Source organism: Micrasema longulum, unplaced genomic scaffold, assembly GCF_059751315.1.
Source record: "Micrasema longulum isolate JH-2025_06_02 unplaced genomic scaffold, ASM5975131v1 h1tg000242l, whole genome shotgun sequence".
Lineage (NCBI taxonomy): Eukaryota > Metazoa > Arthropoda > Insecta > Trichoptera > Brachycentridae > Micrasema > Micrasema longulum.
This window is the reverse complement of record NW_028277447.1, coordinates 336,806-349,549: the sequence shown is the minus strand read 5'-3', so window position 1 is coordinate 349,549 and position 12,744 is coordinate 336,806. Positions and strand designations below refer to the sequence as shown.

The window sequence follows — 12,744 nt, the reverse complement described above, 5'->3', positions numbered from 1 at the left end:
TTATTGCACAAAATCTTTTTTTTTTTTTTCCTGAAGACATTATAATGACTTGGTGACTAATCATTTTTTTTTATAAGCATAACAAACTGAATGAAAGTAAATGTGTCCTAGTTTTACTGAGGTCATGAATATCTTTCAAATTGCAAACTTGCAATTATCCCTCATATTTTAATTTGTTTCCATAAAAAAAAAAAGTTTCCATAAAAAAACTGTCACAACTCATTTATAACGCTATATCAGAATCAAAAAATCCATAAAAGAGTAAGCAACATTTTTGATTTACGTAGGTACTATTAAATGTCTAGTGAAGAAATTAATATTGACATATTATCTGACATCTAAAGCACAGACTACAGATATCATCTAAAGTTCGGTATTTGTCTATGGTCAAGTTATGGATCTCGTCTGTCAGATTGTAACATAAATTTAATTAATTATACTTTATGAATATTGCAAAACGCAAACAAAATTAGATTATTAAATGGATTTTGATAATGAAGAAGGATTCACCGGTCTCTATAGTTCGGAGTCTGGGCGAAGAAGTAACGAGAGTGATTGTGAGTTTCCTTGAAACTTCGATAAGTACCTAAATAAATATTATTAGTATTGCTCAGTCAGTTTAGCTACTTTAGTTAGTTGAGATTTTCATTATAATATTTACAATTTATTTTCAACTGTGTTAGTTTCGATCAATATTAAGCTGTTATTAAATTATATTTCAAATTATTTATATACTTCAGCAAGTTTAAATGACTAATTGGATTGTATAAATGAATTACATTTCTCGAAGATTTAAGAATACATTTATAACCAGATGTCAATACATTGAATCTTGGACTGATTTTTAGGCAAAGGATGTATTTAATTTTTCACTATTATAATTAAATTTTTGCTATGCACTTGTAGATAGTGATGGAGAGGAAAAACCAAGTAAAAAGGATCTTTTGATTGGAAGACGAAAGGACAAAAAAGAATCCAAAAAAGATAAAGGATATGCTGCACTCGCAGGGGAAAGTTCTCCAGAAGAAGATGCTGAAACAAAGTATTTTTTTTTTCTTAAATCATCAACTTAAGGATAGGTTTTGTGTTCATTTGTTTTTTACTCAATACCAATATATTTTTCAAAAAGGTATGTGTTCTAGAAACCAGTATAACTGTGTTATTAATTTCACTTAATAAGTAATACAACTTCTAATAAAATGTTTTTTATGTATGTAGGTACTATCGGAGTAAGTACCTTCCCATTATTTGTAAAACCACAGAATTTATAAATGTTTGTTCTTTTGTTTAAAAAATTTATTCCAGATTCGAACATTCGCTCGCGCGCATCTTGTTATTCAATTTGTTTCATATTTATTAGCTATCTGAAGTGAATCCATTGACTTAGGAATACACATATACACACCCTATAGAGTAAAATATTTAAAAAAGTAGTGACACGAAAATATACCCATTATCGAGTTTGTTTATTTATACCAGGGCAGCATTTGGGGAGACTGCATATGCTACAAAAACTGGGAGGATACCCATTTTTGTTATATAAAAAAGTTTGTATTTAAATGTTTCGAAACAGCATTGGTTTTTTATGGATCCCAATCAGATTCTTTCCTTGAATTCCTTTTATTTCTACCCATTTACTTATTTCTTTTTACTGGATGTTGGGGAATGTTTAAATAATATTCACTCACATTTATTATATTTTTAAAACCATATTCCTACCAGTGCACACATGTTAGAAAGAAGAGCTTCGGCTTTGTCGCCCTAGCGTAGTTTGACATTTAAAATAAACAATACCTTTATCTTAATATTTATCTTAAACTTTGTTAATCACTTATAAACAAATAATTAATGATTAAAAGTTACACCATCCATTTGCAATGTTCATCTGAACAGTTTTAACACGCTTGAAAGCGTCATGAATGATGCAAGCGAGCATTTTAGTTTTGATTTTAAACGTCAAGTTCACGTCACACCCGGCTGGCGATCGAAGAACGACCAAATACTTGTTGTGCATTACTAAGAGTTTAGATATCAGTTGAGTGTCATCATTTTTGAGGGCTCTGGGCATTTCTGTATGAATTAATAGGTTGATGCGTAAATCTAATAATATTTACTGCTTTTATTTAGAGTGACTTTCAATGGAAAAGTAGAGGTTTTTATATTTTCCTACATTCTCTCATGAACCATGCCCGTGAATTTACTATCCAATTTTTAGTGTTTCGTAAATATAAATGAGGTTTTTTTTTTAGAAGTCCTTCAAAGTCTAAGAAAACCAAGGCTTTTAAGTTTCCCTCTAAGAGTAAGGAAAAAAGGGAGAAATCAAGAGACAAAGAAAAGGTTGTTGAAAAGGAAGTGAAGGAGAAAGAAAAAGAAAAGGAAATATCAGAGCGAGAAAAAAAGAAAGAAAAACTAAGAAAGGAAAAAGAAAAGCGAGAAAAGGTACTTGACTTATTTTGGATATTATAATATTGTCATGATGGTAGAACAATGACGCATGTTATTTTTCAACATTACACTATCACAACTTGATAAGTACAAAAGTATTTATTTTCATACTTGGGTTAGTTATATATATTTTATCAAATATAAAATAAAGTCAGTGTCGCATTTTTCGCACATCTGTCATTGTTCTATGACTACGAAGATACGCTCCAACATGGAGTGATAATAATGATAGCAAACTCCATTTGAATCTGCTTTCCATTTATTTACACCTTATTAACTTATAAAATATGTTGTTTTTAATGAAATTCCAATGAAATATTTTGAATTAATTTAATATCTACTCAATTCCAATAGATTTATTTACCATAAAAAAATTTAATAAAATTATTTTCTTGTCTTTCTGGTAATTTAAAAAAATGAAATTCTCTTATTAGGAAAAAGAAGAAAAAATAAAGGTAAAAGAGCTGAAAGAAAAGGAGAAAGGGAAGGATAAGGAAAAAGATAAAGTCAAAGAAAAAGAAAAAGAGAAGGTGAAAGAAAAAGATAAGGATAAAAAAGATAAGAAAGGAAGTAAAACTCTACCTACTATCGCAGCAGGGGTTCCATTTGAGGAAATATTTACACTGGGCGGTATGTATTTTGAACAACAAATATATTGTGATTAAACTTCTTAGATTTTCACGGCCGTTAAGATGCACAATAAGTTTTTCTGGGTTATTATGCCGTGTGTCGTTCAAGCATCCCATTACAAGCATCCCGACAACATAAACAGAGATGATGGGATGCGATTAAAAACATCCTGGTACCCAGTCATAAAGAAATCGCATAAAGATTGCAATGTAACACAGATTTGTGATACGGTATAGATCCTAAGTACATAATGGTACACATTAATCTAAACGACTACGACACGGTACAAGTCCCAAATACATAACATCACACAAAAACGACTACGACACGGTAAAAATTCTAAGTACCTAACGTAACACATATTCATACACAAATAACATCAACCCTGATGATGGACGCTGTAACGCGATCCGAAACGTCGGTAGAGAGTACGAACGACACACGGCATAATAACCCAGAAAAACTTATTGTGCAACAAATATATTGTGTTGCGTCGTAATTCTATTTATTGAAAACTCAATTGAGAGTTGTCAAATAACATAGAGCGAAGTTTATGTTATTTTCATCATCATTCCCTTTCCGCACCTAATGGTGCATAAGGCGCTGCATTGGTACACCAATTGCAGCGTATCTTGAACATTTTTTTTGTTACATGAAGGTAAGATGATCAGTCGTACGCTTCAGGTACCAGTCCAGGGACTATGAAATATTCTAGTGTGGAAACACTCTTTTCAATAAATATTTCATATCAACCATGTCGGGAACCGAACCCGAGACTTCTTGCATGGCAGGCAAACGCTCTGACCATTACACTACAAGGCCTTATATGAATTGAGTATGTAGGCATCACCCCCGAGTCTCAATTGACGTATACACAATAAGGGGAAGAATCCTACATACTTGGAAAAAAGGTGGAAAAGTGTTTAGTGAGGTGTGTTAGGCCTAGTGCCTCACAATCCCATACATATTTGTGGCTAGAGTCTCGATATTCTAACGTCTGCCCCTGCAAGTGACATAATTAACCGTCTTTATTATAGGGGCAGCTTATTAGATCACAAATCGAGACTCAAAGCTAAAATAGAGAGGAAAAAAACAAACATATGTATATCCTATTACTAAAAAACACTCGTATTACTCTTCAAGTTAGGGCGTCGGCAGCGCTGCTTAGCGACTAGTCTGCGGAGGGTCCGCCCGTTGTACTGTGCTCAGTCGAGCGTTTTTCCCAGTGCAGCTAACATCTGCCTCTATGGGCCCAGACAAGGGCCGCTAGGTTTAATAATAATATTAATGTGCGGTGCTACACTGTAGGGCGCATTTCGCCCTTTTCCTCTATATGGACGGCAATGTCCGATACAAAGATACTTGGATATTTGTTGGATTATTGATTTAGATAAATTTTATTTGTTTCAATAATCCAACAACAATAAAAATGCAATGGTACATAATAGGTTCACAGTAAACGTTATTTTTGTAAGATGCAGCTCATCCATTTTGTAAGATGCAGCTCATCCACTAGCCAATACTCAGAGTAAAAAGGCGCCACAGAATAGAGCCGCCCATATGGACAAAAATCATTCTAGGATTATCAATCATGAATTAAGATATGGTTTACAGCAAAACAGTGGGCTGTAGGTACTCAGGCGTAAACTGAAACAGTCCGTTATACGTTTGTTGTCAAACCAAAAATTTGCAACGTTTTTGTGCAATAGACTTAAATGCCGTCTCTACAGCAATGGTGTCTTATTACTCTGAGAGCCCATAGACACATGCAAAACACATGTAATACAAGAATATCAATATGTGCATTAACGAGATAATATTGTTTATTGACAATGAGGAAGTTCAGTGCTATGGGAAATTGGATTTAAAAATAATTTCTTACACTTGGTAAAAATAATAACATTTAGTTGTATGGCCTCAAAAATGTATGAAAAAATGAATCAAAATGGACAACTTCCTTCCAAAGACTTAAATTTTTGTATTGCTTATGACTGCATGACCCCCTCAAACAAGACCAATCCACTGAACTTCATCATTGCTTATGGAATTCTATTATAATTAGGTAATAATACTGCCTTATTACCTAATTAAAAATATGTATGTTTAAATTCAGATTGTTCTAATGTGTTTCAACTAGTAATTTTTTGTTTAACCTTTGGTAATTTGTGATATTTTTGCAGTTGCCCAACCTATTTTTGGAGTATCTCTCGGCCTTGCAGTAGAGAGGTCAAGATGTCACGATGATACTAATTTACCACTTGTTGTGAGAGACTGCATTGACTACCTTCAGGTAAACATAACATTTGTACTAACCAATTTTTAAAACTAAAATGATTTATTACTAATTTTTATACTTATTATTTTTGAAAAAAAATTTACAAAGACTTGGCGAGCATCAACATTTTTTATGATTGGTTTTTATGCTTTCTGACACATAACAAATTGTTTTGTAAGGTTTTAAAAACACATAAACATCATGAATGTTATATTTATTGCGTTTCCTTTTAAATAATCTGTGATGACTGCATTTTAATAAAAAAAAATCTCTAACAAATCAATCCATTAAAAAAATGATTTTATTTTTATTTCGGACTTTATTTACATACTTATTGAAATGTAATGTAGCCTTAAATTGTGTGTTCTAATGAGAACATGGTAGTTATATAATATTTTACATGGGTTACCATCATGATAAACTTTTGATAAACTTTTATCTTACCAGGGAATAGTTTTTCCTATCATTCGGTAATAAAGTTTAACTTTTTTGAAAAATAAAAAAACAAAATGACTTAATTACTTCCTTCAATAAATGTGTTTTTATGTTTTCTAATATCAATCATTTTTAATATGTATTTGTAAGATGTAATGTTTTTAAAAATATTTTAGGAGCATGGGTTACATTCCGAAGCACTTTACAGAATTGAGCCAGCGAAACAAAGAGTTCTTACTCTACGGAAGCTTTATAACGATAGAGAAACCGTGTTAGAGATGGATTATGAAATACCAACAGCTTGTGCACTTCTCAAATTATTCATAACGTAAGATATTCTATAGTTTCACTTGTTGTTCCACCGAAATTGATTGATAACCTTTCTTTATTATTGTCGTATTATTTTAGCGAGTTGCCTGAACCAGTTCTAACGACGGAACTGTGCTCTCTATTTGAAGACTCTTGCAACCAGCCGGCTGCTAATCTGATTCCTCTCATCTCCCAACTTCCGACTTGCCACCGGGCTCTGCTGTCCTGGTTAATGACTCACCTGGCCTGCGTTTTAGCTAATGAAAAGGTTTACTATAAAACTTTAAAAATAACCATTTAGATAGTTTTTGAAAATAAAAAGAAACTGATATAAATATAATCCAAAACTTTAATAAATAAATTAATTGCCAGTCTGCCAAACTGCATTGCAAACGACTAGTAAGAATGGTCAAATGAGAAAGTTCAGTTCTACGGGAAATAGGATATAAAAATGATTTCTTACACTAGGTAAAAGTTAGAGCATTTAATTGTACTGGGAAGTTTATGTAATTGTATAAAAATGAACTACAATCCTTTAAATGAAAAAAAAAAATAATACATCACAAGTTCTTCAAAATTAACAAATGATAGAGTATTGTGATAGATTTCTGGTTTCCGGGCAAGCCAACCCACCAATTAGGACAACTCACCGAAGAGAACTACCGACAACATTTGCAGAATGGAATATTTGTGCAGTATTTCATAGATACACCTTATTGGCGTCAGTGCATCCGCTGCTACCTAACCTGCCATTGAGCACCATTAATTCATGTTGAGATGATGTCTAATGTCCAATTAGAATAAACTCTATAAAGTTGTACTCTAGGAGAGGGTTTAATACAAAGAATAAAACGAAATATTTGCATGTACATAAGTATCTTCAAACTCTAAATAAATCATATTTATTGTTATAAATTTAAACAGATAAACATAAATTTGAAATATCTGTCCTTCACTGCAAAAACATTATTTTATTGATTTATTTGTTTTACTCCTGTTTTAAAAATACACTTATGAATCGCGGGGTAATTACTACAACTTGGTAACTTAAAAATCAGAATATTTTAGTTAACCTCTGAAAACACATTTGTGTATCCCCCTCCATGAATTCTACAGATAGATAAGTCGTGCATTCAAATCATCATAATATTATCCAAATGATACTCGTATCATGACTGAGGATGAGGATGCAAAAATGTGTTTTAGTGGGTAACTCAAAAATCCTGATTTCAAAGTTACCTAATCACCCCATGATATTATGTTCCAACTCCATAAAGCATAAGAAATATTGAGATATTGTGACATGATGTTTTATTCAATGATTTTATTCACAGACAAATCGGTTAAATATACAAACCATTGGCACATTATTAGGACCGACATTGAACATGTCACCGAACTTGCTCCTCCTCTTCATTTATAACACCAAGTTACTATTTCCAGATGTGAAATTATCCAAGTGAGTAAACAGTATTGTTTACATATTTACTATATAGACCGTCCCATATGTGTTAACATAATCGCATACACTTTATAAATACTTACAGTTCTGTAAAAATCTAGCAGAGTATGCTGTAAAGACATAATGTCTACAGACGTTCATTCCGATAGTTGATATTATCTCAGCTTATCCCAGGTTAATTTTTCACAATTTTAAAAAATCAAATATATGATTAATTCTTCTTAATTTTCCAATGTACATATTATATTTTTCATTATGAATTAACAATATTTTCTGGTATTTTTATTTAACTATTAAAATAACATATATTTGAATAAAAAAAATTACAAACATAGTACACAAATATGTTTGAGTCAATTGAGTTGCTCCAGATTAGAGGTCTGAGGTTTAGTCTCCACATTATCGTTTCTTGATTCTTATTCTCTAACATGTTTATTTACAACTTACTGAAAATGGCCACTAAATTAAAATATGTATTTGAGTCTTAGAGTAATAACACACCTATGACCTATGGCTAATAGTCACCCATATCGAGAAAAATCTATATATGATTATTAACCACAAAGTTAGCTACAGTTTACATCAATACAACGGGCCGTAGGTACTTGGGCCGAGAATTGCAAGCGCAAACCGAAACAGTCCGCCATACGTTTGTTGTTAAACTAAAAACCAAACCGAAAATTTGGAACGCTTTTGTTCAATGCAATAGAGCTAACAGGCTTCTCTAGATAATTATTACCCTGAGATTTGAGTACATCATGAGAATGCAAGTAGTTTTTCTTAGTAAAAAAAAAAAACAACAAATCTATGATTGATGATAATTCTGTTACACATTCTCAATGGCTATTTAATTGGATAATATATTATAGTAAAAATACATATCTGTCCTAAAACTTTTTGATTTTTTAATACGCATTTAATTTGTTTTCTTAATGATGTGTATTTAAATAATTATTTGGTTGCAACCAAGTCTCATACAATACTTAAAACACCCTTTGTATAAAAAAAAAAACAGTTCACAGTCAGGATTCATCATATCAGCAGTTCATGTTTATTATTTGCCAACTGATAAGACTTTTATAGCCTTATGTTAGAAATCCAAAATGGTTTCCTGCATAACAAAATTCCTTTGTCTTAATTGCAAATAAATAACTTACTTTAATGTTAAAACTGCTTCAAAATCTTATTTATACATGTAAATATTAGGTTACATATATTTTGTTTAGTATGAAAATATTACAAAATATATAATTAATTGATACAATTAAGGCCATTCTGAAATTATTCTATGAAACTTGACAAATGAGTTTTAAGTATCACACGGTAAAGTTGATATTTTTTTTACGTAATGTTTACCTGTGTGACTTAAACATAGTTATTTTTCTACAGTTAAATTATTAAAATGTCTTCATTCCCACAAATTAAGCCAACAAAAAAGAGAAATTCAGTAGTTGGTTTTTTCAATAATATGTTTAGTAGGTGTGTTCATTTCCTATGTAACGACTATTTCAAACAAGTTTCTTTTTTTAAGAAATTTCTAATTGCTGTTCAAAGCTATAAGGAAAAGATTAGGAAATATCGTATTGTGATTTGTTAAATTTTTTTGTGTTTAAATAGATATGTCCCACCGCTGACGTCTCTCGCGCCTAGGCTACCCGAATTGACTGAAGAAATAAGTAAAGAATTGAGGAAACAAGAATCATTACTGAATCAAATTCATGCTGAAATGCATGCTGGATTCGTTACACAAAAACGTGAAGAACAACTTTGGGAAGGACAACGTATTGTTACTCAACTAAAGGTATGGCTATTTCTAATTACACAGAGTTAGATATGTATCTCTGAATTAAAATGATTATTGACTTAAATGAAACCAGCTTGTGACTCATAGTAGTAAAGCAAATGTTCAAACTTCACTCTACCATATGGCGACTTCCATTTTACAGAATTGGTTTATTTATTATATAGTAATTTCATGAATTATTTTCTACTAGTTGAAAATGGTTACCAATATGGGTACAAATATTTGTGCATATTTTGTGAACACAAATATTTCTTTAAAAAATAATAATATTACTTTGTATGCAATTAGTAAAATAAGTTATTATCCTTTCAGAGAAAATTGCGATCTGTTCAGAAATCTACAGATCCATCTTGTTCTTCTCAAACTCATTCATCACTTGATGAAAAACAAACGATTCACGAAGACGATCATTTTGAAAAACCTTTAACCAATGAAGTCCCCATAACAACTCATCCCACTTCTTCGGAGGAAAGGATGCAGCCGCCAAAGCCTGTAGAAAAAACCGTTACCGTTGTTATTGAACCTAAAGTTATCACTTTCCCTGTAGAAAAATCAGAAATTATGCCGGACCCACCTTCATTTCCAGTTGAAAGTTTTGAGGATAACTTCGAGCATTACGAAGAAGTTCCCGAACAACCTGCGGCAACCAAAAATGAAATGACAGAATCGGTATACTCTATCAATTCGGAAACATATGTTACCAAAGTTGAAAAACCAAAACTATCCGAAGAAGAATTGCAATTAATGAGACTACAGTTAGAGCACGCCGAATATTTACAATTGAAATCGATACTCCAAGCAAAAATCAACTCTGAAAGATTTGACATAGTCAAATTAAGGAGTCATATGGCAATCAAGAACAAACAAGAAAATAATGCAGCGCTTCATAGCAATGTTAGAGAAGGCACTGTTATAACATACACGGATGCTGAAATTGAAGAAAAACACAGACTGATTAAGGAGAATGCGTTATTAGAACAAAAGAGACTGTCGTTAGCTAACCAAATATTCCAGGAACGAATGGCGTGCATCGAGCTTAAAATACAACTAGCCATGAATGAAATACTCTGACCATACTAATCATATCTCCTTATACTCACATTTCAAAATGATCTTTTATTATTGTTGACTAAATATGTTTTGTTGTAAGTGTGTAAATAATGTGTCAAATGATATGAATTTAGTAAAATGGGTAAACATCTTGACAGATATCCATTTCACTTGTCTAGTTAAAAATACAGACAAATAAATTATGTATTTTACTTATATTATGTACAATAAAAAAATTATGACTCAACTATGCAACTAAAGATACATTCTTACGTTTATTTATTTTTGACCATTAGATTTAGAGTGTCCAATTACCATAGCATGTCCAATTACTATAACACCCTACCTTATGTAATATCGATTAACAATAGAATTAAGTATTTTGGAAAAATAGTTCAATGAATTGTTGTATGTAGGTAATTCAAATCAGTTGATCTGAAGAAAACATTATGTTAAAAAATATTTATTTTAGATATTTTATGTCATTATTATATTCCTTATAAATTGGTAATGTTACAATGTTTTAATCAAATCTCAATGGCATTTTTATGTTTTATTGAAAACACAAACGTGTTTTTTATCACACCAAGTTTTAAGTACCTATATATTAAAATACTTAGGAATAAATACTATAAACTGTGTGAGAAAAACTTCAATTTAATTATTCTGCAGTTGTCATTGCTGAAAAGTGAAATGCAACAAAAACAAATTTAAATTTTTACTTTCAGGTGAACTAGTTTAACTTCACTGAATACGACAATAACAAGTATTCAGTGAAATTAACCTAGTATTTCATAAGTGTATTAATATATGTATTTTTTATTTTTCAAAATTACCGAAGCACATTTTCCTGTAACGTCATCTACTAATTTAAGTTACAATTAATTACTACCCCTTCTGTTTTACGATTACATTCACCACAACCATTTCAGTTTCTACTAGATCCCTCTGACAGTGATTCTAATAAAAAATCTTAATTATGTGATTGAAAAAAGTAAATATTTGCTTTTACTAAAACCGTGATTTATGTTAAACATCCTGTGTATATCAAATAATATTTTTTTGCAAATAAATGCAGTTGTTAAAAATCCATACTATGTAAGTAGGTTTCTATATGTATAATATTAAATTGTATAGGCAAATTGATATCAAAGATGTATCCATATCTTATCTGTGGTTGAAGGTGTCGATTGCAATACACAATGAGTAATCTTTCATTACCTTGGATTCCTTCATTACTGTGTGCTGTTAGTTTAGTTCTGTAAACCAAATTCAGTTTCATTTAAAACAGAGTGAAAGTGTTAAACACAATTTGTGAAATGGATGAGCAAGAGATCAATCGAGTTGTCTGTAAGATGTCTGAGCTCCATGTCAAGCCGCCTTCAATAATGCAGACTTTTATGGCTTTAGAAGATATGCCTCCAATGGACGATGCAATTGAATTCCGGAGCACCAGTCGATACCATACACAATCAATGGACAATAGCGGTAAGACTGTAAGAGTTACTTCGTACGAGACAACGAGAGTTAAATCTACCCACGGAGATACTGATACTAAGCAGACTAAGCATTTTAGCGTTACGACCCCTGACAACATGTCTGGAGAAGAAATTTTTCGCGGCGATAATAACAGATCGCAAGCATTAAGAAAACTGAAGAGTACTTTCCTATCAAAAACCCATCCAACAGAGGAAATAAAATCCGATCCTTTTGCTAGGTTTGGAACGAGATCATCCGTTGATGGAAATGTTCAACAAAAATCGGTTATTGAAATACATAAATTTCCATTTGCGGAACCGTTTAGTTCTCCAAATTCTATACGTAAAGAGCAAGTAACTTATTCCACTCGAGTGAAGACAGTCACATCCAACGGTAAAACAATAACCAACGTGAAAACTGAAGTTGTCGGGTCGGGAACATCTACAGCTCAACCACATGGAGTTACTATTAGTGAAATCATCGATGAAGAAGAATAAAAATATGTTGTGCATTGAAAAAAAACTTTATCTTCAATGACTTCATTTCTTTAAGATTAGATACTTTTTTTTAATGTTCTGTTTAAAATATTACTCTTGACATAATTTTTATTATTTTTGTTTATTTTATAATTATATTATTGTCCTAATGCTACATAATAGAATGTAGTGCAAAATGTTAAAACGTTCCTTCATTTCTATTTATGGTTTAACTCAACTGACATTAGTTTGAAAAATGTGATTAAGATAATGTGTAATGGTGATGAAATCACTCCAGAAAAAAAAAACATCAAAATATTTTAGAGATATATAAATAAAATTACTTTGTTTTATGAACCACTTTTTACTGAAACAACTG

The 12,744-nt window shown here is 31.2% G+C and overlaps 1 protein-coding gene across 2 annotated transcripts; it reads left to right on the top strand.

The window, feature by feature from the left end:
* The first annotated feature begins 352 nt into the window (after nucleotides 1-352).
* On the top strand, nucleotides 353-10,672 carry Rlip (Ral interacting protein). 2 transcript variants are annotated; one of them, XM_088223565.1, is made up of 10 exons: nucleotides 353-557; nucleotides 907-1,042; nucleotides 2,253-2,439; nucleotides 2,880-3,075; nucleotides 5,256-5,365; nucleotides 5,962-6,113; nucleotides 6,194-6,362; nucleotides 7,429-7,553; nucleotides 9,174-9,357; nucleotides 9,673-10,672. In XM_088223565.1, exons 1-10 carry the CDS (start codon nucleotides 482-484, stop codon nucleotides 10,429-10,431), a joined length of 2,094 nt encoding a protein of 697 aa, XP_088079691.1. In that variant the 5' UTR covers nucleotides 353-481; the 3' UTR covers nucleotides 10,432-10,672. The 2 variants fall into 2 exon arrangements, with proteins under 2 accessions (XP_088079691.1, XP_088079690.1); XM_088223564.1 differs by having other exon boundaries at nucleotides 2,250-2,439.
* Nucleotides 10,673-12,744: the final 2,072 nt, after the last annotated feature.

Excerpts from the sequence above, each read along its gene's own strand:
- Rlip (XM_088223564.1), top strand. The coding sequence starts at position 482 with ATGGATTTTGATAATGAAGAAGGATTCACCGGTCTCTATAGTTCGGAG. Across the intron at positions 1,043-2,249 it reads GAAGAAGATGCTGAAACAAA|AAGTCCTTCAAAGTCTAAGA; the intron begins GTATTTTTTTTT and ends TTTTTTTTTTAG. Across the intron at positions 5,366-5,961 it reads ACTGCATTGACTACCTTCAG|GAGCATGGGTTACATTCCGA; the intron begins GTAAACATAACA and ends AAAATATTTTAG.